The 24,729-nt window shown below is 40.6% G+C and overlaps 1 protein-coding gene across 12 annotated transcripts in view; it reads right to left on the bottom strand.

Moving 5' to 3' along the window:
* Nucleotides 1-24,295, bottom strand: part of LOC103279811 (C4b-binding protein) — a 30,621-nt gene extending 6,326 nt beyond the window's left edge. For 3 of the 12 annotated variants that reach the window (XM_062978620.1, XM_062978622.1, XM_062978623.1), the window contains exons 1-8: nt 23,999-24,289; nt 18,227-18,418; nt 12,137-12,316; nt 11,392-11,604; nt 10,241-10,432; nt 4,304-4,330; nt 3,213-3,264; nt 1,619-1,686 (exon numbers count right to left, since the gene is read on the bottom strand). In XM_062978620.1, coding sequence (XP_062834690.1) covers nt 1,680-1,686; nt 3,213-3,264; nt 4,304-4,330; nt 10,241-10,432; nt 11,392-11,604; nt 12,137-12,316; nt 18,227-18,418; nt 23,999-24,122 — 987 coding nt within the window. In that variant the 5' untranslated portion in view covers nt 24,123-24,289 and the 3' untranslated portion in view covers nt 1,619-1,679. The other 9 variants (XM_062978621.1, XM_062978624.1, XM_062978626.1 and 6 more) reach the window with 7 other exon arrangements.
* Between the last annotated feature and the right edge of the window lie 434 nt (nt 24,296-24,729).

Genomic DNA, 24,729 nt, shown 5'->3' with positions numbered 1-24,729 from the left:
GAGCCAGGGAGGGAGGGAAGGGGCCAGATGGTCAGGTCTTTCTCCACCTTTAAGCCCCACGGTGGCCGGCCCAAGCTAGATGGTGTAAATGAAGGGAAAGGGAAGAGGGGAGGGTTCCTTCCTCGGCGGCAACTTCCTACTGCTAGGTCTTACTTTCGCGCGGGGGAGGGGGGGGGCAGGTGTCTTATATTTGGCCAGTCACCAAAATCTCTACTAGGTCTTATTTCATGGGGATGTCCTATTTTTGGAGAAACACAGTAATGCTGTTGATTTGGCTTACAGATGAAAGAGGCCCTTTTCAGAAAGTGTAGAGTACAGCAAGCTGTTTATCTTTAATATAAATTAGCTTTGAATGCGAAGCAAAGCAGACGCTTGCCGGCAAAGGATATAATTTCTACCTGTAGAAGGAAAAAAATATTGACAATAAGAGTATTGTCATTTTAGAAGACTACTGCATTTTAAATTCATATTAGAAGCTTTGTATCTGTCAGTGCACAGCCAAGCTTCTTAAACTATGTGTCACAACCCCAAATGGGGTCACAGTGCTTTAGGTTATGGAAAGGCAGAGTTCTGATTGGACAGAAAGGAAGCGAGGGAAGAATTGTCTTCTGATCTGGACAGTTTTCCCCTGGAACCTTATTTTCTCTGCTTGCATTACTCTCTCTCTGTGTGTGTGTGCACGTATGTATATATGTCTGTATGTATGCACACATAATGTTGAATTGGAGAAAGATACTGAATCCTTCATTTCTGACAACTGTGGCCTGATATAAACCATTCATTTAATGCAGTTCAAAGCTAGCTTTCAAACTGCGGTGGCTAGACAATGAACGTTCAAGAAAACATCCGTGCTCTCCGTTTTATACAATCATCACCCAGATTTCAAACTGGTTCCAGGATTTCCTATGTAATGTTAGTGTGAACCAATGAAGTAGTGATAAGGAAATGGCTGTGAGTGTCTTCATCTCCTTCTGTAGGCCCTTATATGAGAATAATGATGATGGATGTCTGCCATAACACCAATGGTCCTTACTTTCAGGATTTGCAAAGATAATGTATGTGTGTTAACTGGAAAATCAAATGCATGAAGCCGATTGGCTAAGTTTGCAAGGACCTGGGGGATAGGTTTGTAACTGTTGCAAAGGTTTCTCTCTGTGTGAGAGTCTACTGAGTAACGGGTGGAAAGAAGATGGCTCTGTACTCAGAGAGAGGCCTGACTATTTCTGAGGCCTTCTTTGCTGCTGATCTTCACTGAAGCAGATTCATGGACTAAGAAAGGATTGCCTATAGCTGCTGAGTTCCGTAAGCAATCAGAAGGACTATTCTGTTGATCTCTTGGATTTAGTAAAGGTTCCTGTGTTATTTGTTCTGCAAACCTGAGTGGTGCATCATTCTGCAGGGTGTCTCTCAGTTCACAGGCACACGTAAGAGCATCTATCTATCATCCACGATCCCCAACACTTACCTCTGTATGAAAGAGATACCAGGATGGGGATGTTGAAGCACTAGACATTTTACTTCAGTTTGTCACTTACACTATCACATATGTACAATTATAATTTATGTATAGGTATATACAATCTTTAAAAGGCAAACGTTTTATTTAAAAAGCACTTACCTACATGAAAGTGTAGTTTTGAAGAAGATGGTACTGTATACACTTCTTGATACTACTAATCTTACTTCCTGAATGTGAAAATAGAGAACATTGAAAAATATGAGGAAAATTATTTAGGATTGTTGTATGTTTTCCGGGCTGTATGGCCATGTTCCAGAAGTATTCTCTCCTGATGTTTTGCCCACATCTATGGCAGGCATCCTCAGAGGTTGTAAGATAAAATTAGACTTTAAAGATTAAACTAGTAGAACAAATGATTTCCATGTAGCATGAATGCAATCAGACTAAGGTAACTGCAGAACCCATAGCTGCGGTTCCGCTTACCCACACTCAGGGGAAAATGGGTCTCTAGAATTTCAAAAGCTCCTCCAGGTGATTCTATGGTATGCTTGCCTCAGAAGTTACTACAGAGATGTGTTGGAGGGTCTAGCAAATCACTAGAGAAGATCCTTCAATGCAACTCTGCTGTATGCTGGGACTGGAAGGCAAGTAATATAATGGTCTAGAGTTTTCTCCATGGTTTCAGATAACTGCAGTCCAACTGGAAATGAATACAGCAGTCCTACTGTATTTAAAATTATTTAAGATTATTACAGTCTATCTAATTCAAATAATTTTCCTTACACAGAGTTCTCCATTTAAAATATGTTCATTCAATGTCACACATTAATTACATATTTATTTTGATGAAAGTACCTAAGAATTATAACTTCACAACATTCATATTGGGGGCATTAAATAACTTTGAAAGGAAAGAATATAGATTAACCGCAGTTCAAGGCAGAAGCCTTTTTGATGACACACTTTTTTCTGTCTGCAAGCATACAATGTAAACCACAGCTACCAACTCCTTAACTGAAGAAAAACTATTTAATACTTTTCTAATTCCTTTTCAGAGTAAAACATCAAAACCAGAACTCTTTAAAAATCCAGAAATGAAAGGGGGCTTTCCTAATATTTAATGATTAATGACTGCAGCTTGTGTAGGTGATCCAAACTGGGCCTTGCACAGGGACAAGGTGCTTCTACACATGTGTTGGGGATGGGATCAGCTATTAATCCTTCCAGTTATAACCTCTTCCATCCTAAGAGATTACAGGGACTACCTGCCCAAATTCAGGACACACGTAGCAGTATATGCACTTTGGTCCTTAGATTTAGTCCTGCTCCTGCCCAAATAGGGATTATACAACTGAAGAATTTTTTTAAGGTGGAAATCTACTTGCTTGACAGGCAGCATTATTAATGTTCTTTTTGCAGCACCTTATTGTCTGAGAAGGGCATAAGTCAGGGGTGTCAAACACATTTTTACCAAGAGCCACATCAGCCTTATGGTCGCCTCCAAAGGGTCATTTGCAACTTTAAGACAGTATAGATGTAACTCTATTGCCCTGTCATTGAAAGCCTCACATGGTGGATTCAGCCTTAGGCCTTGCATTTGGCATGTGTGGCATAGGTCATCCTAGCCTATTTGGTCAATACTCAGGAGTATATCTTTTAAACACAGCAGCAACCTTTGAATTGATAAGCATATCAAATGGTAATTAAAAATGCAAAATATATGCAGAAAATCTGTTAATAAAAAAGGTCTTACCATTTTCTGTAAAGTTTTTCCAATATCAGCAAAAGTGGAATAAGCACTACAACTTAAAGAAGAAAAAATAAAACAGTATGTTAGATAAAAAGATTAATAAGACTAAGAAATGTCATGGTGAAGGTTAAAGGTAAGAAGTTTTAGGAATAGTATTCAAGATACTATTAAAGGGATAAAAGACAATCTGCTTCAGACTTGAATATCACAATAACATAGTCTGCCACTGACAAATCAATGCATTAACTAATCTATTTTTGAGATAGCTATATCTACACATGGGGATTTCATCACATTTTTTTTAAAAAAATTAAGAACCTATATGAAATCGTTCAACTTTTCTCTTGTGAAAATATTGGATGTTACCACTCCAGAAATTACCACTGCATTTTATTTTTTCTTCATTGTCTTATTCCCATCTCATCAGCACTATTGCTGGGAAGTCTTAACACTAAGTAAGATTTAACATAATTAAAAAAAAATTGATTTCGGATTTTGGACCAAAAAAGAAAAACAGAGAAATGGCAGGGAAAGATTTGAGTAGCAAGTTAGACTCTGACAAGAAAGAGGGAATATACACAGTTATTGTCTTATCAGAATCAAGACTATGCCAAAAAGATTATTGAAGTAAATGAAGCCTAACTTTGGGCAATGTCCAGTCTTCTCTGACCCTGCGTCCAGAATTAGTATATACAGTAGAGTCTCACTTATCCAACACTCACTTATCCAACATTCTGGATTATCCAGCACATTTTTGTAGTCAATGATTTCAAAACATCATGATATTTTGGTGCTAAATTTGTAAATACGGTAATTACTACATAGCATTACTGCATATTGAACTACTTTTTCTGTCAAATTTGTTGTATAACATTATGTTTTGGTGCTTAATTTGTAAAATCATAACCTAATTTGATGTTTAATAGTTTTTTCCTTAATCCCTCCTTATTATCCAACATATTCACTTATCCAACGTTCTGCCGGCCCGTTTATGTTGGATAAGTGAGACTCTACTGTATATATAAAAAGATAAACATTAAACTTATACGTGAAATTTATGATTACATCTTCATGTTTCTCATATTAATACATACCAGTTATTATTAGTGTAAAAAAAGCATCTAAAAGAGAGAAAAACATTTTGAAATGTCCATTAATATGTAATACAACAAATGCTTTATACTAATTTTAAAAAGTAATCAATCTAGCAGTCACAGCAGAAAAAATACTATTCACTGATGTAGCTCATTGTGGATGTAGCTGTATTGCTAGCAGACATTTTTCACTTTTTAAAAAACTGCATCTTAGTTTTGGATTAGTCATATGAAACTTTATTTTGTAATAATCTGAGGAATTATTCAAATTGGAATTAAAGGAACTTGATGTTGTCTCATTTCTCATTCCCACTATATTATGAATAGATCCCTTGAAAAATCAAAGCTCTAGCAAGTCTACTTTTTAAAAAGGCACTTTTCTTATACCTCAAACACAGTTCATGCATCCACAGTGAGTGACTGGGTTTTCAAAAGCATAGTAGTTAAGTTCACTATTGTACTCCTCCAACTGCAGAAAGTGCAACAACAAGTTTGTGCAGCAAAGGCTTGCCCTTTGGCTGAGCAACTTAAACCCTACGTACAGGGCCGGCCCTAGGTAATTTTCAAGTGTAAGCAAACAGAATTTTGGCACCCCCCCCCCCAAAAAAAAATCACTGAAAAATAAAAGTGTTGGACAAGTGAAAATGTTGGATAATAAGGAGGGATTAAGGAAAAGCCTATTAAACATCAAGTTACATTATGATTTTACAAATTAAGCACCAAAACATCATGTTTTACAACAAATCAACAGAAAAAGCAGTTCAATACATGGTAATGTTATGTAGGAATTACTATATTTGTGAATATAGCACCAAACATTGAACTGGGATATAGGGCAGTGTGGACTCAGATAACCCAGTTCAAAGCAGATATTGTGGGTTATCTGCCTTGATATTCTTGGGCCCTAGGGGGCCCAAGTTTGCCCATGCCTGCTCTAACCTGGAGGTAGTGGTGGGAGTTGAAGTCCAAGAACCCTGGATATCCCAAATTTGCCCATGCCTGCATTATGGTGCTGGTGTAAATAATCCATGGCGATGGCAACCATCCTCCTCTTTTCACCGCTCGCTCGGGTGAAACACGGAAAGAGCCTCCCCGAAGATTGAGTGAATTTAGTCGGGCGTCCCCTGGGCAACGTTTCTTGTAAGCGGCCGATCTTTCCACCCCAAAAGCATTGGATGAATGGATGAATACCAAAGGTCTTTATCAAGACCATTGCTAACTATTATGTCTATTAATATAGAAGGTTTGTCACTTGCTAAGGAAGAACTATTAGCCAAAATGTCTGAGGACATCTCATGCGACATCCTATGTATACAGGAAACACACAGAGACATTACAATGAGAAGACCAAAAATTCTTGGAATGCAGCTGGCAGTGGAACGACCTCACAGGCAATATGGCAGTGCCATTTTTGTACGATCTGGTGTAGCAATCTCTGCAACTTCCCTCACAGAAGTGAACAACATTGAAACCTTATCTGTGGAACTTGATAGTTGCACCGTATCATCACTCTATAAACCACCTGGGGCTGATTTCTATTTTACACCCCCAACCAGTTGCCACAATCATGAAGCCCATTTTGTTGTGGGAGATTTCAATAGCCACAGCTGTGTCTGGGGCTATGACGAAGATGATAGAAATGGCGAAGCAGTTCTAACGTGGGCCGACAATAGTAGAATGAGCCTCCTTCATGACAGTAAATTACCACCATCATTTAATAGCGGCCGATGGAAGCGTGGTTATAACCCTGATCTGATTTTTGTAAATGAAAGCATAATCCACCAATGCATTAAAAGGGTATTAAACCCGATACCTAATACTCAGCACAGACCAATATGTTGCGTAGCATATGCAGCTGTAAGACCGAAAAGTGTCCCATTCCGCAGAAGATATAACTTCAATAAAGCTAACTGGACAAAGTTTACACAGACCTTGGAAGCTGCTATTTCTGATATAGAACCTTCTATAGAAAATTATGACCTGTTCGTAGAAGCTGTGAAAAGATCCTCAAGGCTCTCAATCCCTAGAGGCTGTCGCACAAGCTACCTACCAGGCCTAAACGAAGAATCACTAAATCAGCTACAAGAATATCTCAGATTATTTCAAGAGAACCCATACAGTGATGGGACTATAGCAGCAAGCCAAAAACTATCTACAGCCTTAGCTAATGCTAAGAAAGACCGTTGGATAGAGCTGCTTGAGAACCTGGACATGTCCAAGAGTAGCCGAAAAGCCTGGCAATTGCTGAGACGCCTGGATAGTGACCCTCTGGTCAACCCTGGACACGCGAACGTGACACCAGATCAGATAGCTCACCAGCTAATTCAGAATGGGAAAACCAACTGCAGCAGAATAAAGATGAAAATCAACAGGGTGCCAGAACTTGAAACCCACCAGTTGTCTTCTCCTCTAAACCTGAAAGAACTCAGAGAAGCCATCAAGCGATGTAAGACTGGTAAAGCACCTGGCCTAGATGACCTGATGATGGAGCAAATCAAACACTTGGGGGCCAAAGGTGAAAACTGGCTTTTGAAATTCTACAATCAATGCCTGGCACACAAACAGATTTCCAGAGCATGGAGGAAAACTAAGATAATTGCCATCTTAAAACCTGGTAAAGATGCCTCCAGTGCCAGGAACTATCGACCCATCTCCCTCTTATGTCATCTATATAAAGTCTATGAGAGGATGCTACTAAATCGACTAGGACCTGTTATCGAACCCAAGCTTATTGCACAACAAGCAGGTTTCAGACCAGGGAAAAACTGTACAGGTCAAATTCTTCATCTGACTGAACATATCGAGGAAGGCTATGAGAAAGGCTGCATTACGGGAACAGTCTTTGTGGACCTTACGGCAGCCTATGACACGGTGCAACATAGAAAAATGCTGCATAAAGTCTACCATATCACCCGGGACTTTGACTTTACAAAAACTGTCCAGACCCTCTTAGAAAACCGCAGCTTCTATGTGGAGTTTCAGGGCCGGAAAAGCAGATGGAGGAGGCAAAAGAATGGTTTACCCCAAGGCAGCGTTCTTGCACCAACCTTATTTAATATCTTCACAAACGATCAGCCACAACCACCACTCACAAAGAGCTTCATATATGCTGATGACCTTGGCCTTACAACACAAGCAAAAGATTTTGAAACAGTTGAAAAGCAACTCACCAATGCCTTGAAAGATCTCTCCAGCTACTACAAAGAGAACCACCTGAAGCCTAACCCTGCCAAGACACAAGTGTGTGCTTTCCACCTACGTAACCGGGAAGCCAACAGGAAACTGAAAGTTACTTGGGAAGGCCAAGAGCTCGAACACTGTTTCCATCCTAAATACCTTGGTGTCACCTTAGACCGAACACTAACATATAGGAAACACTGCACGAACACCAAGCACAAAGTAGCTGCACGCAATAACATCCTGCGGAAACTGACTGGCAGCGCATGGGGAGCAGACCCACAAGTAATAAGAACATCAGCCCTGGCCTTGTCTTTCTCAACTGCAGAGTATGCCTGTCCTGTTTGGCACAAGTCTGCCCATGCAAAGCAGGTGGACATAGCACTGAACGAAACATGCAGAATCATCACGGGATGCCTTAAACCTACACCTGTTGATAAACTCTACAAGTTAGCTGGCATTGCCCCTCCTGACGTGCAACGGGAAGTTGCTGCTAACGGTGAGAGAAAAAAGGTCGAACATTGTGAAAGCCACCCACTGCATGGCTATCACCCTCCTCCCACCAGACTCAAATCAAGGAAGGGCTTCATGAGAACCACCACTCCTCTTGATGTTCCTCCAGCAACAGCAAGGGTGTCCCTCTGGGCAGCTAAACCTGGCAATTCTAACTGGATGGCCCCCCATGAGGGTCTTCCTCCAGGGGCAAACCAGGAATGGGCAACTTGGAAGTCCCTGAACAGACTCAGAAGTGGAGTGGGCAGATCAAAAGACAACTGTTGCCCGCTTTTGGTCCAAAACTATTTAGTTGCTTGTGATTTTCTTTTCTTTTGTATTTTATTTCCATTATTTGAAATGTATTTGCTGTACCAATGCTTTTGACACGAAATAAATAAACTGCTCGCTTCCCTCTGCACTCCAGGAATGGGCAACTTGGAAGTCCCTGAACAGACTCAGAAGTGGAGTGGGCAGATCAAAAGACAACTTGGCAAGGTGGCACTACCTGGAGGAATCCTCCACCTTGTGTGACTGTGGAGCTGAACAAACAACTCAGCATATGTATGCTTGCCCACAATGCCCTGCCTCATGTACGGAGGAGGAGTTGTTTAAAGCTACAGACAATGCGGTTGCTGTTGCCCGCTTTTGGTCCAAAACTATTTAGTTGCTTGTGATTTTCTTTTCTTTTGTATTTTATTTCCATTATTTGAAATGTATTTGCTGTACCAATGCTTTTGACACGAAATAAATAAATAAACCGCTCGCTTCCCTCTGCACTCCAGTAATGGAAAGGGTGTGGGGGCGTGCACTCCAACTACACTAGCTCTCTACTCTCGCCGCGTTCGTGCCTCCCTCTTCTCTGCACAAGAAGGCAAGAGGCGCACGCACAGCAAGAACAGGAAGCTAGTGCTGCTGGCCTGCGCGCCTCTCGCCTTCTTGTGCAAAGAGATGAGGGAGGCGAGAGGCGCAAACAAAAAGTTGGTGCAATTGACGCACGCACGCCCACACCTTTCCCATTACTGGAGAGCGGCAGGCCAGGTTTCCCAAGGCAAAGGCGGCTACTCCTTGGCTTCCCTCTGGTGAGAAGAGGGAAGCACGTGGCGAAAAAAGGAGGCTGGTGCTGCCAGCTCGCGCACAATTGCCATCACCATGGATTATTTACACCAGCGCATAGTGCAGGTATGGGCAAATTTGGGCCCTCCAGGGTTCTTGGACTTCAATTCCCACACCTACTTCCAGGTTAGAGCAGGCACGGGCAAACTTGGACCCTCTATGAGGCAGACCAGGCCACGGCCGCGGAGGCAGGCTAGGCGGGGGGTGCACGCATGCATGCACGCATGTGCGCACGCAAGAGGGGGAAGGTGAGGCGTGCCCAGAGGGCGTGCCCCCCCCCCCAAGCAGGGAGGGGAAAAAAAACAAAACAAACAAAACAAAAAAGAAGCTGCTCATTTAGGGCATCTGGATGCGCCTCAACTGCACCCCCTAGAGGATGGAGCCTTCAGCAACCGTGTGGTTTGCCTACTGGTTGAACCGCCCCTGCCTACGTAGGCTATAGTGCTATGGGTTGGCTAAGGTAAAAGCTGTTAAAGATTCACTTCTTGAAATCACCTTCACCAGTTTAAATGCTCAGATGCACATTCTACTCCCCGCCTTATTTCAGCTAAATAAGCAGCCCCAAAAGGGAAAAATCTGCAAATGGGAATTATAGGGAAGCAACGCTCCTCATAACCGATAAGCCAAAAGATCAAATAATCATGGTTTATTGTGCAATTCTAATAAGGACACAGCATTTCAAATCCTCCATCTTTATAGCTTCTACCCTTTGAACTCTTTCAATGAAGGTAATCAATTACTCCTCCCAGGAGGCCAATTTGCACTCTACTACCCAGCTGAGTCCCTGGGATCTTTTTCAGCAGCCCTCGAGCCTTACTGTGCTCCAGCAGGGAAGGGTGTCTACAATGTGCCCTGCATTTTGTGGAGCTGATTTCACCCGGGATCTGAGATACACTGGCATCTGCTGCAGCATATCCTGTGTCTACTCTTGGACTTTTCTGTGACTTTTAAAAGTGGACTGTATACCCTTAGATGCAAACTGCAGTAGGCACTGGTGGCCTGCATTTGTGGCTACCGCAGTTCTAACTCCTTTCAAAGTGACACTATAGTATTAGTGAAGATAGACCCTTGTTTGAGAAAATATAGGGACATCAAAAGGTAAATCTATCTTGCATGTACATATTCCGATATACTAAGGCACTTTATACATACGCAGGTAACACCTTGGATGTACAGGTAACCACTTTCCCCCACCAACATAGCGAATTTCACGTGGCCCGTTTAATGCATAGCCAGGAAGACATTCAACTGTAATGTTATCTCCAGGCTCATAGATTGTTTTCTTTCCACTGACTATTTTTCCATTATGAATAAAGAACTTAGAAGTGTCAGGTGAAGTTCTGACTGAAAAAAAAACACCCCAAAACATTAATTAATCCCAGTTTGGTTTAATAAACCCTTGTAATTAGGTCAATACTCAAAGGATTTACTATAAATGTTCTTAAATAAAATCAATACATTTTATCTACCCTGTTGAAGGAACATGCAGAACCCACTTCTCATTTTTTGGTATTCCCCACCCCTCCCATTGTTCTTGCCATTTGAGGTCCAAGAACATTACATCCTGGGTTTCTTTGTTGTGAGTAGATATCAAACACTATGAGCTTGGCGAGTCTTCTGCAACCCTGAGCAGCTTTCCTTATTATTGAGCATGTCTCCTTCAGATGCCCTGAATGGATGAGTTTGAAGTACACATATTTGGAGGCACTTTTCATTCCTGGAAGGTGCAGCTTGGCCTGTTGTTCTATCTGCATACTTCAGGTCAGATAGCTTTAACCAAGTTTAAGAATACTGCTAAAGCAACCCATAAAGAGGAAGGAGAGGTTTCCTACAAAAACTGAAACATCATATATACCAAGGAGATGAAGACAGATGCACACTCAAAAGAAAACTATTTGAGAGTTCTGCGGAAGTAAGGTAAAGAAAATGTGTAGGAACAGTGTGGTTGATATATGGGAAAAGTACAGATTCTAAAACAAGAAGGAATACTGGATTAAAAGGAACAGCTTTGTGTTTTGTGACTTAGGTGCCCTTTCTTCTTTCTGTTCAAATGCTTGAAACAGCTGCTTGTCTGATAGCTTCAACCGTTTGCCATTCTGTTAAATCAGTGTGAAACATCAATCATTATGACATTCTCAACCGCAGCCGTTTTATGATCGTACTAATTATACATTATCGTTATTTCAAATATTTCTCACTGGCTCAGAAAGGCTGGAAACTGCCATTTTACACTGTGAGAAAAAACCTGCATATAGCTCTAAATGAAACAAGATGTGAACAAACAGATTTGGACTCATACATACGGAAACAAGGCTGTACAGTAGGTTCCCATAGATTAAAGCCGTGACATGTCAGATACATCTCAATGGTTTCATCAGGGAAAGAATAGTTTGGCTTGCAGTGTACAGCAATGATGGATCCACTCTGATATTGAAGCTTCAGTGGTTCTACCATCCCATATGGGAGTACTGGGGCACCACACAAATCTCTAACAACTGTAATGAGAACGGCAACAGCTGAAAAATAAAAACAAGCTACTTTTGGGCAGATATTATTTTGCAGAATATTTAATCTGAATGTATAGCAGATTTTTCTTTTTATAATATATAGAAGCTTAAACACATGGCCAAGTCAAAAATTCAAACAAAAGAAGAAGACAAAGTTATCTACTAATGTGTATTCATACATGTGAGCAGGCTTATAGAGACATTTGTATCATAATGAAACAAACTGGCTCAGATTTGTCAGATGTCCTTAAGGGCACAAATTACTGCCAGCAATTATGACTGAACAAAGTAGAACAAAACAGTATGGATTTATCTGACCATTAGAAACAGAAAAGGTATGTAATATCCAGACTTTTCTTAGTAGGGAGTTCCATAGTAAATTACACCAGAAAACAGATAAGAGTCATTACAAACAATGTTATCTTACAATGCTGAATATATTCTTTCTCAGCTTTTTAAAAATAATATATTGTCAATGGCACAATTCTAGAAAGTAATAAGGAAACTTAACTGGTAATTAAATGCTTTTAAAAAATCTTACTTTTTTGACAAGATGGCACTGTGGGATACCAGCGCTTATTTTCACACTGAATGAAATAACTTCCAATCATGAAATATCCAATGTTACATTCAAATGTCACATTGTCACCATTTGCATATGAATGCTTGAATCCACTTAATTTTGTTCCATGCTCAATAATGGGATCTTCACACTTTGGCACTGAAAACAGATGTGAATATTTTTACAATCTACAACAAATGGAAAATTGCAATTGCGATTCCTTTTTTTCAGAACAATATTCTGCATCAACTCTTACTAATGTACTAATGAAATATAACAGATATCAAGCATGCTTTCATATTTGTCAACATAAGGAACAAACGTATTTGAAGAGAATGTTATATAGTTCATTCCTCCAAGTTTTCATGTGTCAAAAGGGATGCATGACTGAAATAATATTTTAGTCATGCCTGTATCGGTTAGATGCACAAACTGGTTTTATGTGTGTGCTAATCTGTCATCTTTGCCCTCCCATGTTTTTCTGTGTAGCAAAGAACTGATGGTGTTATGTGTGTGCTAATCTGTTATCTTTGCCCTCTCATGGTTTTTTTGTGTAGCAAAGAACTGGTGGCTGAAGAGGTATGAGCTGCAGTACTTTACTCTGACTCCATCCCAACAAAGTGCCCTTTCCTACTCTCTGAGAGTTTTGAATGTGTATACCGAAAGGTGGCTGGCTGGGACAGAACAGGGATTCTGCTAGTGTACCGCAGCTTTGGGGGTCCTCCTGGATTCAGCACTGACCCTTGAAGCTCACATGTAGGGAGTGGTTGAGAGGGCCTTTGCACAATCAAAAGCTTGTATGCCACCTGCGCCCATACCTGGAAAAGCCACATCTGGCCACAGTGGTTCACACCTTGGTTACATTTTGGATGGATTACTGCAATGCACTCTTTGGGGCTGACTCCAAAGATGGCTCAGAAATTACAACTAATACAAAGAGCAGCAGGCAGGTTATTAACAGGAGCTAACTACAGGGAGCATACCACCTTCCTGTTAAAAGAGCTCCACTGGCCCCATTCAAAATGCAGGTTATCTATATATATAAAAGAGTGATGGCATCACGGCGATTCACAAAACAACAAAAGTACAGGCCCCCCAACCTCAAAATTTGACAACACAACCCATCATCCACGCCTCAAGGTTGATACAACAAAAAGAAAAGAAAAAGAAAGTCCTAATTAGAGGGAGAGCAATAATTTTTTTTATCCAATTGCTGCCAGTTTAGAGGGCTAATCTCTGCCCACTTGGTTGCCTAGCAACCAAGGGACAGCCAGGTTTCAGTTAGGGGACAGGCAGATTTAGGCCTCACTTAGACTTCTTCCACAGATTATCTAATTTGCACTGGATTATATGGCAGTGTAGACTCAAGGCCCTTCCACACAGCTATATAACCCATTTATAATCTTATATTTTCTGCTTTGCACTGGATTATCTTGACTCCACACTACCATATAATCCACTTCAGTGTGCATTTTATACAGCTGTGAAGAAGGGGCCTCATATAATCCAGTTCTGAGCAGATAATATAAGATTAGAAATATACAGTAGAGTCTCACTTATCCAACGTAAACAAGCCGGCAGGATAAGTGAATATGTTGGATAATAAGAAGGGATTCAGGAAAAGCCAATTAAACATCAAATTAGGTAATCGTTATACAAATTAAGCACCAAAACATCATATTATACAATAAATTTGACAGAAAAAGTAGTTCCATGCGCAGTAATGCTATGTAGTATTTACAGTAGAGTCTCACTTATCCAACACTCGCTTATCCAACGTTCTGGATTATCCAACGCATTTTTGTAGTCAATGCTTTCAATATATTGTGATATTTTGGTGCTAAATTCATAAATACAGTAATTACTATATAGCATTACTGCGTATTGAACTACTTTTTCTGACAAATTTGTTGTCTAACATGATGTTTTGGTGCTTAATTTGTAAAATCATAACTTAATTTGATGTTTAATAGGGTTATCCTTAATTCCTCATTATCCAACATATTCGCTTATCCAACGTTCTGCCGGCCCGTTTATGTTGGATAAGTGAGACTCTACTGTACTGTATTTACAAATTTACGACTAAAATATCACAATGAATTTAAAACACTGACTACAAAAACAGCTAACACCTCCCAACAAAAAATTCACTCAGGGAGGAAACAGCCAGGCTTTAAAGCTGCAAGGCCATTACATCCTAATCATTTTTCCTAATTGCAGCATTCATACTTGCCTCCAACAAACAAAAAAAAACCAATCAGAAATATTGTATATTCACAACCTTTAGGAAATAATATCCCCTGATGGCGCAGCGTGTTAAAGCGCTGAGCTGCTGAACTTCTGGACCAAAAGGCCACAGGTTTGAATTGGGGGAGCGGAGAGAGCCCCCACTGTTAGCCCCAGCTTCTGCCAACCCAGAATTTCGAAAACATGCAAATGTGAGTGCATCAATAGGTACTGCTCCGGCGGGAAGGTAACGCCGCTCCATGTAGTCATCCCACATGACCTTGGAGGAGTCTACGGACAACGCCGGCTCTTCAGCTTACAAATGGAGATGAGCACCAACCTCCAGAGTAAGACACGACTGGACTTAATGTCTGGGGAAAACCTTTACCCTTGACCTTAACTACCACCAATTCCTCAATACTTTATTTCCCATACCACCATACTTCGCCACAGCAACGCGTGGCCGGGCACAGCTAGTTACCTATAAAGCCCTATACGGTTCGAGTCCAGCCTATTCGCGTGACCGTGTTCCCCCCCCCCCCCCATGAACCTGCCCGGGCCCTGAGGTCCGCTGGGGAGGCCCTTCTCATGGTCCCACCTCCGTCAAGGGCATGGCTGGTGGGGAAAAGGGAAAGGGCCTTCTCAGTGACCGCCCCCCGGTTCTGGAACGCCCTTCGCAAGATTAGACTAGCGCCAACATTAACAACCTTTAGAAAGCAACTGAAAACATGGCTCTGGAAGCAGGCTTTTGAAAATGGCTAATTGTAATCTAAGCAAAGTAGGCTCAAAATATGATTAATTTTAACTGGATCTTACAGCCTTTTAAAACAAGAGTAGGATTTATGGTGTCATTAGTGTATCACATGTCTTAATTATACCTAGTTTTATATTTATGATTGATGTTTTGAGCTATTAATATGGTCGTGTGCTTTAATTTTTCTTATGTATAATGATTTGTTTTTCTTTTCATTTGCTCTTTTAGTGTTAACTTTCCCTAGATTGTAAATGTGATTATTATTTATATTGTTTTCCTTGTAAGCCGCTCCGAGTCCCCTTGGGGAGAGAGGGCAGGATTATTATCAATAATAATAATTTCTTCCCATTCTGCTGCTCAACAGTCTCCCTTCCTGAGCTAGCCAGGGGGTCTCAGCATTCAGTAATTATTTGGCATTATGCCACTTTTGTCACTGTAACAGATTGTCTTGGTTGTCTTGGTCAGCTATCAATAAGTTTAGTTGTGTTTGGTATTCTGTTTTAATGTGGCTATCCTTAAGTTTTTAATTATAGTATTTTTATTGTGAAAGCTATACTGAGTTGCAGACTTGGGGAAAAGGCAGACTATAAAATGAATGAATAAATAAGCAATTTGTAAAGACTTTCTTTGGATGGATAGTATCTGGTGTAATTTTCCTATCTACTATAGTTCTGTTCATAACCAATGACACTAACACATAGAACATTAGAAAACTGAAAATTTCTACAGAGGAAGCCCAGGTATGAAACAGCTAGGTAAGTCCTGCACATGGCTATCTTGGTTGCCTACCAAGTAGTCATTTGGTTGCTTATTACAATAGACTCCCAGTTAACTGGAATTCAAGCAACCTCAAATACTTTCATTTTTAAAAAGCTCTTTTTATAATCCAGAAAACCTGTGTTAGAATAGGATCGGGTAGTCTCTATTTGCCTTAGTTTGCTATTAATTATTGCATTTCAAAATTAATTTCAATATTCATGTTAAGTTATTACAGAGTTTATCGTCTATAATAGTATGGGGTATAATATCAGTTAGGGCTATCTTTATTAGTAACTCTCAAACAGCTCCTACCCACAGCGGTTGTTTAGTTAAGTGTACATACAGTAGAGTCTCACTTATCCAAGCTTCACTTATTCAATGTTCTGTATTATCCAACGCAATCTGCCTTTTGGTAGTCAATGTTTTTGTAGTAAATGTTGCAATGTTTTGGTGCTAAATTCATAAATACAGTAATTAGTACATAACATTACTGTGTATTGAACTTTTTCTGTCAATTTGTTGTAAAACATGATGTTTTGGTGCTTAATTTGTAAAATCATAATGTAATTTTATGATTAATAGGCTTTTTTCTTAATCCCTCCTTATTATCCAACATTTTCACTTATCCAATGTTCTGCCGGCCCGTTTTTCTTGGATAAGTGAGACTCTACTTTATATTGTTAAAATAATTCTTTACTTTGGAATTATATGAAATCAATCAAAAGATACAAAAAATGTGGGATAACCAACATACAACTTGAACAATGAAGATGAAATCTAGGAGTTAAAAGTTAAAATAAGTCAACACGGTTATTTGATGCAAAAACCCAAATGCACTTGTGTCTGGATTCCTTGTCTAGATCAAGGGAAGAAATAGTTGTAGTTCTGTTGGATTACACCTCACCTGAAATACTGTTTTGAGTACTACAGTTCAAGAAGTATTGGCAAACTGAAATATGTTTAGTAGGGAATGATCAAGGGGTTAAAACAGTGGTTCTCAACCTGTGGGTCCCCAGATGTTTTGGCCTTCGACACCCAGAAATCCTAACAGCTGGTAATCTGCTGGGATTTCTGGGAGTTATAGGCCAAAACACCTTGGGGTCCACAAGTTGAGAACCACTGGGTTAAAAGATTTTAAAGCTAAATCCTAAGGGGAACATTTTGACAAATTTGGTTATTTTTGACAGAAAAGAGGGAGGGGCTGTTTTAGGCCTCAGAGCAGCTTTCTGTACAGCAGTGGTTCCCAACCTTTGGGCCTCAGGTGTTTTGGACTTCAGCTCCCACAGTTCCTAACAGCTGGTAAGCTGGCTGGGATTTCTGGGAGTTGAAGTCCAAAACACCTGGAAGACCAAAGGTTGGGAACCACTGCTATAAAGTATAGATTCCGTGTTCCTAATGGTTGTGTAAAAGAGGGGAATTTAGTAGATCTTACTTGTTATCTGGTTGCTTTCAATCGTCACTCCTTATCTCAATTGGTTTATTTCTTCCTTTGAAAATAAGCCTGTTTGGTGCTCAAAACATTGGATGGGAAGGGACATAGAAAAACTGACCTTCCATTCTTGTAGAGGCATCAGGCATTTTAAATTTTAAAAATTCAGTAGAGTCTCACTTATCCAACAGAAACGTGCTGGCAGAACATTGGATAAGCGAATATGTTGGATAATAAGGAGGTATTAAGGAAAAGCCTATTAAACATCAAATTAGGTTATGCTTTTACAAATTAAGCACCAAAACATCATGTTATACCACAAATTTGACAGAAAAAGTAGTTCAATACACAGTAATTCTATGTAGAAATTACTGTATACTATTTACATACTTGGCACCAAAATATCACGGTGCATTGAAAACATTTGACTACAAAAAAACGCTGGATAATCCAGAACATTGGATAAGCGAGTGTTGGATAAGTGAGACTCTACTGTAAGTACAAAAAGGAAGGAGACCTCTAAGACCTAATAAGGAATGTGTTCAGCCTCTATTGTCCTCTATCCAACTCACTATCAGTTTAACATAGGCCATTTTGCAAACCACAAAAGTGAAAAAGAAATCTATGGGAAGGGCTTCACCCCACCCACCCTAAAAAAAAAACAAATGGATGTACACTGAGAATACCTGTGTGTCATATGAAGCCCACTCATAAATTAGAATAATTTTTTAAAGAATAGCCAAGTAAACATTTTTTCATCTTAGAGTAGAACATACCACTACAGGTTTCTCGCACTGGACCATAAAAATCAGCCTTGTGTGTCATATGAAGTCCACTCTTGTATTAATCTTTTGAGAAAAGCCAGGTAAATATCATTCTTGCATTTTAAAGCAGCACATACCATCACAAGATTCTTCTATTGATGACCAAGTATAACTGCGGCACACAGTGTATCCTTTTATTCCAGGAATCTTTGCAAAACCTAATTTGCAAACATATGTAATAATATAACCATCTCCAACAGAGTCTGGAACTGAGCGAAGCTTAGGTTCAGAATAAGCAAATTCAGGCAATTCAGAAATATAGCAGTCACCTAAGAATTGTTCAAAAATATAACAAAAATAAACACCACATTCTGTCTCTAGTGCATTATTTAAGACAGGTTATATACCAAAATATAGACTATAAAAGTAATCAAACCTTGAAACAATATTTATGAGGGATAAAAAGGCTCATTAAATATCCAGAATAAAATTACTTAAGGGACAGAGTAAAAAAAACGAACATTCCCACTAACTTCTGCTTGATGTGGGAAGAAAGCAATTTGCAAAGAAAAGCTGGTTTTGGGTCCCAGCTACAGATTTTGCAAATGTTGACGGAATTTTTAAAAGGGCTTTCTAAACTTGAAATCAGAATTAAGGATCTTAAAGATACAATAACTGAATCCAAACAAATCTTAACAGTCACAAAACAAATTACCAAATAGAAAGAAGACATAAAGAGAAGGGAGAGCAGATACAGTACTACAGATCGATCAAGAATTATCAGCCTAAAAGGCAGAGACAACTAAGGACCAAAAATAAGAAAAACAAGTAGATTCCTATAAATACTGTGTAAGCAGACATGAGTAAAGAAGAAAAGAGGGAAAACCATTTTCAGACTGAAATAAAGAAAAAAGACATTGAAGGTTTCAGGTTTTGCTCAAACAGACAAGTAAAGCTTGTCTGAAATGTAGGAGAGTCTTTTTGATGGGAGAAACATATTAAAATTAAATGAACATTTTGCTATTTGAAGGCTGGTATGATGCATAAGAAAAATCTCAAGAATGGATTGGGATAAACAGACATCTTTGAAAATATTAAAATATAATTATTTCTTTGTTATTTGTTCACTAAGCAACGGCATGCTCGGCACTTCCCTGGGCCAGGGTACCTGCCGAAGGAAGTTTCCTCCCTCCAGTAGGCGCTTGGACCTTTAGAGAAGCGCTGAGTGTGTCGCTAAGCAGAGGCAGGCTCGGTGCTTCCTTAAGCCGGGGCGCCTGCCGAAGGGAGAAGTTTCCGGTAGCCTCTTGGGCCTTTAGAGAAGCACCATGCGTATCGCTAAGCAGCGGCATGCTTGGTGCTTCCCTGGGCCAGGGCACCTACTGAAGGGAGAAGTTTCCTCCCTCCAGTAGGCACTTGGGCCTTTAGAGAAGCACCGAGCATGTCACTAAGCAGCAGCACACTCGGCGCTTGCCTGGGCCGGGGCACCTGCCGAAGGGAGAAGTTTCCTCCCTCTAGTAGGTGCTTGGGCCTTTAGAGAAGCACTGAGCATGTCGCTAAGCAGTGGCACGCCCCGCGCTTCCCTAGGCTGGGGCGTTTGCCCACAGATCTGGTTATCCGACAGATCCGTGTATCTGAGATATAGTCCCGTTTAAATCGGATTACCGGAACTCTACTGTAACTGAAAATGAAGGGGGGAAATATAATACAGTAATACACTATATTGAAAAAAAATGTTGCAATATAGTAAGATCAGTCTAGATTAAAGAGAAATAAGGATGATATTGGGATGGGCTACAAAATATAAAACTCCAATACCCAAATTTTAGTCAAAACGTTCAAACTGTTTGTATAAATATAATTCGTGGGTAGGTAATAATCCTAGATAAATGTCTATATATAGCAGACATTGATGCAACTAGAAGTACATTATAATATTTTGATAGATGCCTAAGCTTGGGTGGAGTCATTTAGATTTTAGTGTCTTTTGTATATTTTTCTATATTTTTATTTTATTTGCATGTTTTTTTAAGGGAGGGGATACAGGGATTAAAGGAAATCAGTGGGGAGAGATTATTTTAGTATTGTTTTGGTTGCTTTGTTTTTTTTTATTAAGTTGCATTTTAGAATAAAATAAAAATTAAGTAAAAATGTCAGGAATAAAAAAATACACTCAATCCTCCACAGGACCACAGAATGCCCGGAAAAGTGAAAAAACTGCAAATACTTTTTTATCCTCTAAATTCTCCAGTGCAACTTTACCGTCATCTTCTGAGAAGGGTTGACTATAGAGATGGACTGGAGGAATCATAGAATCATAGAGTTGGAAGAGACCTCACGGGCCATCCAGTCCAACACCTTGCCAAGAAGCAAGAAAATGACATTCAAAGCACCCCCGACAGATGGCCATCCAGCCTCTGCTTAAAAGCCTCCAAAGAAGGAGCCTCAACCACACTCCGGGGCAGAGAGTTCCAGTGCCGAACAGCTCTCACAGTGGGGAAGTTCTTCCTAATGTTCAGGTGGAATCTCCTTTCCTGTAGTTTGAAGCCATTGTCCCGCATCCTAGCCTCCAAGGCAGCAGAAAACAAGCTCCCTCCCTCCTCCCTATGACTTCCCCTCACGTATTTATACATGGCTATCAAGTCTTCTCTCAGCCTTCTCTTCTGTAGGCTAAACATGCCCAGCTCTTTAAGCCACTCCTCATACGGCTTGTTCTCCAGACACTTAATCATTTTAGTTGCCCTAGAGATTCTTGGAGAGTTCATATTAATCAAAACTGTGAATAATCAAATCAAAAAATAAACCCACAAAAGTGGAGAGGCAACTGTACTTGGCATTTGGGACTCAAGTTTCTCTGGGCTTTCTGTGTAAACTGCAACAAAAATAGCATTTTCACTTTCTTTAAATGTATTAAATCATTTCAAATAAAAAAATTGCTTTTCAAATAGCCCCCAATGCACACTAGCTTTAAATCTATAATACAATCATACTTTACAATTTATAAAATGAACTTTGCACATTTTTCTATTATATGTTTATACATGTGGTTTCTGGATTTTGTTAAACGAATAAAAATTACAAACAACTCATTCCCTTTCTGAATATATTACTGTTGCACATGCTCAGAAACCTTACTGAAGACTTTTTCTTCAGGTAAGTACTGCATTTATAAGAAAACAGCCCTGTAGAGCAACACTCTTATTCAAGACTCCTGCTGAATTCAATAAGCCTTATCCCAATAAATATGAGTACAGGACTGCAGTTTACATATTATTCTATGGCAAAGATTCACACTTGTAAAAGGAATACACAGGAAAAGAGCTGTCACAGTTGCAAAAGGCTTTCTGAAGTCAAGTGGGAGTCTATCTCCATTTTTAGAACTACACTTGAGTATCCTTTGCACATGAATTACCTTGGATTTTTGAATATTTGCATATAATAATGAGGTTTCTTGGGGATGGAATCCAAGCCTAAACAAAAATTCAAATGTTTAATATGCACTAGCCTTAAGGTAATTTTATATGCAACATTTTTTATATTTTTAGGCATGAAACAAAGTATGTACACTGAACCATCAGAAAGCAAAGTTGGAACTATTTCAGTGGACAATTCTGGAGAATTTCAGATTTCCAAATAAGGGATACAGATCTGGGACCAGCCTTTGCTGACAGCTGGGTAACAATTTAATTAATTCTTGACAACAAACTGTCTTGCAAAGTCACACACAGGGAAGGACAGTCCTCAAGAGGTTTCCTCCTTCCATCCAGTCCATCTCCCTTAGGACGTTTTCCCACCAGCGTTACAGAACAGAAGCTTGTGTTTGCCGCTTGTCCGATCTGCTCCTGCAGATTTCTGAGAAATATAGTTCAGGCAGCCAAAGGCCTCTCTAGCTTTGAATTCCAAATGCTCTGAGGTTCCGCCCGAAATTACATTTCCCAGAATTCTGCAGAAGCAACTCAACGACAGCCTCTGTACCAGTGGTTCTCAACCTGTGGGTTCCCAGGTGTTTTGACCTACAACTCTTAAGAAATCCCAGCCATTTTACCAGCCATTAGGATTTCTGGGAGTTGAAGGCAAAAACATCTGGAGACCCACAGGTTGAAATCTACTGCACAACACTGGTGGAAAAAAGTCCATACACTCAGTACTGAAGAAAGTACGTGGGGCATGTAAGATGTGGGATTCTGGAGTGAGCCCTATATAATTGGAGCCAGAAACCCAAAGTGCTCCCAAGATCTGTACATAGCTTTGTGAGCTCAAACCTTTCCTTTCTGATGGTTCAATGTGCACAAAATGTAAAGTATCTATAAATATATGTCAAAGTATGTATGTATATTGGTTTGTACTACTAAGGCTCCCACATGGTTTGATGGAACTGGGCTACTTGGCACATGACCTTCATTATCCAACTTAAAATATTTGCAGGGGCTGGACTCAAATGACCACCCATTTTGGGCCCAGAGCTCAAGGAAAGAAAAGGACCCAAGCAGGTTGGTTGTTGCTAGGTGAAGTGGCCCCCTGTGATGCAACTGGGAGAGGAGAGTGATGCGGATAAGTGACTAGTGTTAGAGGGAGGGAAGAACGAGAAAACTAAGGGAAAGGAAGGAGAGAAGGATGAGAAGAGAGAGGAAAGGTGGGAGTGAAGGAAAGAAAGAGAGGGAGATATGAGTGAAAGTAAGGGAAGAAAATACAAAAAAATTGTTGAAGGCGTTCATAGCTGGACTCACTGGAATGCTATGAGTTTTCCAGGATGTATGCCATATTCCAAAAGCATTCTTTGCTGACGTTTCGCTCACATCTATGGCAGCCATTTCTGAGGTTGTGAAGTTTGTTGGAAATTATGCAAGTGAGGTTTATATATCTGTGGAAGGTCCAGGGTGGGAGAAAGAACTTTTGTCTGTTGAAGGCAAGTGTGAATGTTGCAATTAATCACCTTGATTAGCATTGAAAAGCCTTGTAGCTTTAAAGCCTGGGGGAATACTTTGCTGGAAGGTGTTAGCTGGCCCTGATTGTTTCATGTCTGGAATTCCCCTTTCAGAGTGTTGTTCTTTATTTACTGTCCTGACTACAAAGAGAAGCCATTGGAATCCACAAGCATGTGGACAATTTCAACAGAAGGGAGGAAACTAAGAAAATGAACAAAATGTGGCTAACAGTATTTTAAAAACTCTAAAACCATGACAGTAAATAAATTAAAAAAGCAAGGGAATTCCAGACATGAAACAATCGAGGCCAGCTAACACCTTCCAACAAAGGATTCCGACAGGCAGGAATCAGCCAGGCTTTGAAGCTGCAAGGCTTTTCAATGCTAGTCAAGATTATAAATTGCAACATTCACACTTGCCTCCAACAGACAATAGTCCCCCCCCCCCCCCCATCACGCTTGACTTTCCACACATATATAAATCCCACTTGCCTAGTTTCCAACAGACCTCACAACCTCTGCGGATTCCTGCCATAGATTGGGGGGGGGGGGGGGGGGAGTCAGGAAAGAATGCTTCTGGAACATGGCCATACCTCCTGGAAAACTCACAGCAACCCAAGACGAAAGGTCTGAGCGAAAGGGAAGATTGACCTTCATGCTATGCGTGTATGACAAAAAAATGTAGCTTGGGGTTTATATTCGGAAGATAAATTTCATAATACACAAAATAGTTCCAAAATATTTTAAAAAACGGAATCATGTCTGGACCCAAGCATTTCGGGCAAGGGCCATCCTGCTCCGCCATCCACACATCTCTAGGTGCCTCTTAAACTTCGGGCGACCGCGGAGGGCCCGTCCTTCCTCTGGATTTCTTGACCACCATGACGGGAGCCTTTCGCCGCCTCCTCGCGGTTTGAGGATGAAGGAGGCGCCTGGGAGGGAAAGGGTGCCTTCCAGGAAAAGAACAGGAGCGGCGAGGCGTCTTTACCGTTTCCCGGAGGGAAAACCGCCAGCGCCACCAAGCACAGCCACCGCCAGCCCCAAACAAGGCCGCGTCGCCATGACTGTTGGGGCATGTCGCCCTGGCGGCGCCGAAGCTCGCGAATGCGCATGCGTAGGGCGCGCGAAGCTGCCTGAGTAGGCGGGGAATGTCGGAAGTGCGCATGCGTATGGGAAGGGAAAGGAGAAGGTGTCGGGAAAAGCGGGAAGGCAGGGGCGGCTATTACTATCCCTGCCTCTAGGGGGCGAGAAGGGGTCGGGCCTAGACAGGGCCTGGCCCCTTCTCCCCCCCCCCCCCCGCCCACCCCCAAAAGAGGTAATACAGTTCGAGAATCCCTTATCCGAAATACTTGGCGATTTCTAAATTTCTGAATAACTTTTTGTAGAACTACCTCATGAGATACCTTGGAGATGAATCATATCATTATAAGAGACCGCATGGCCATCGAGGAAAAGCACAAAGCACCCCTGACAGATGGCCACACACAGTTTAAAAGCCTCCATTACCATCCTTGCCTCTAGGGGGCGAGAAGGGGCCGGGCCTAGACAGTACATTTTTATTTATTTATTCATTTTTTAAAATGCGAACCCACATTAAAATCCACAAGCATGTGGACAACTTCAACAGAAATGAGGAAACCATGAAAATGAACAAAATCTCTCTAACAAAATTAAAAAGCTCTAAAATCAGAACAGTAAATAAAGAATAACACTCAACCC

Source organism: Anolis carolinensis, chromosome 4 (genome assembly GCF_035594765.1).
Source record: "Anolis carolinensis isolate JA03-04 chromosome 4, rAnoCar3.1.pri, whole genome shotgun sequence".
NCBI lineage: Eukaryota > Metazoa > Chordata > Lepidosauria > Squamata > Dactyloidae > Anolis > Anolis carolinensis.
Note: the sequence above shows the minus strand (reverse complement) of the source record. Positions and strands in the feature narration are given on the sequence as shown.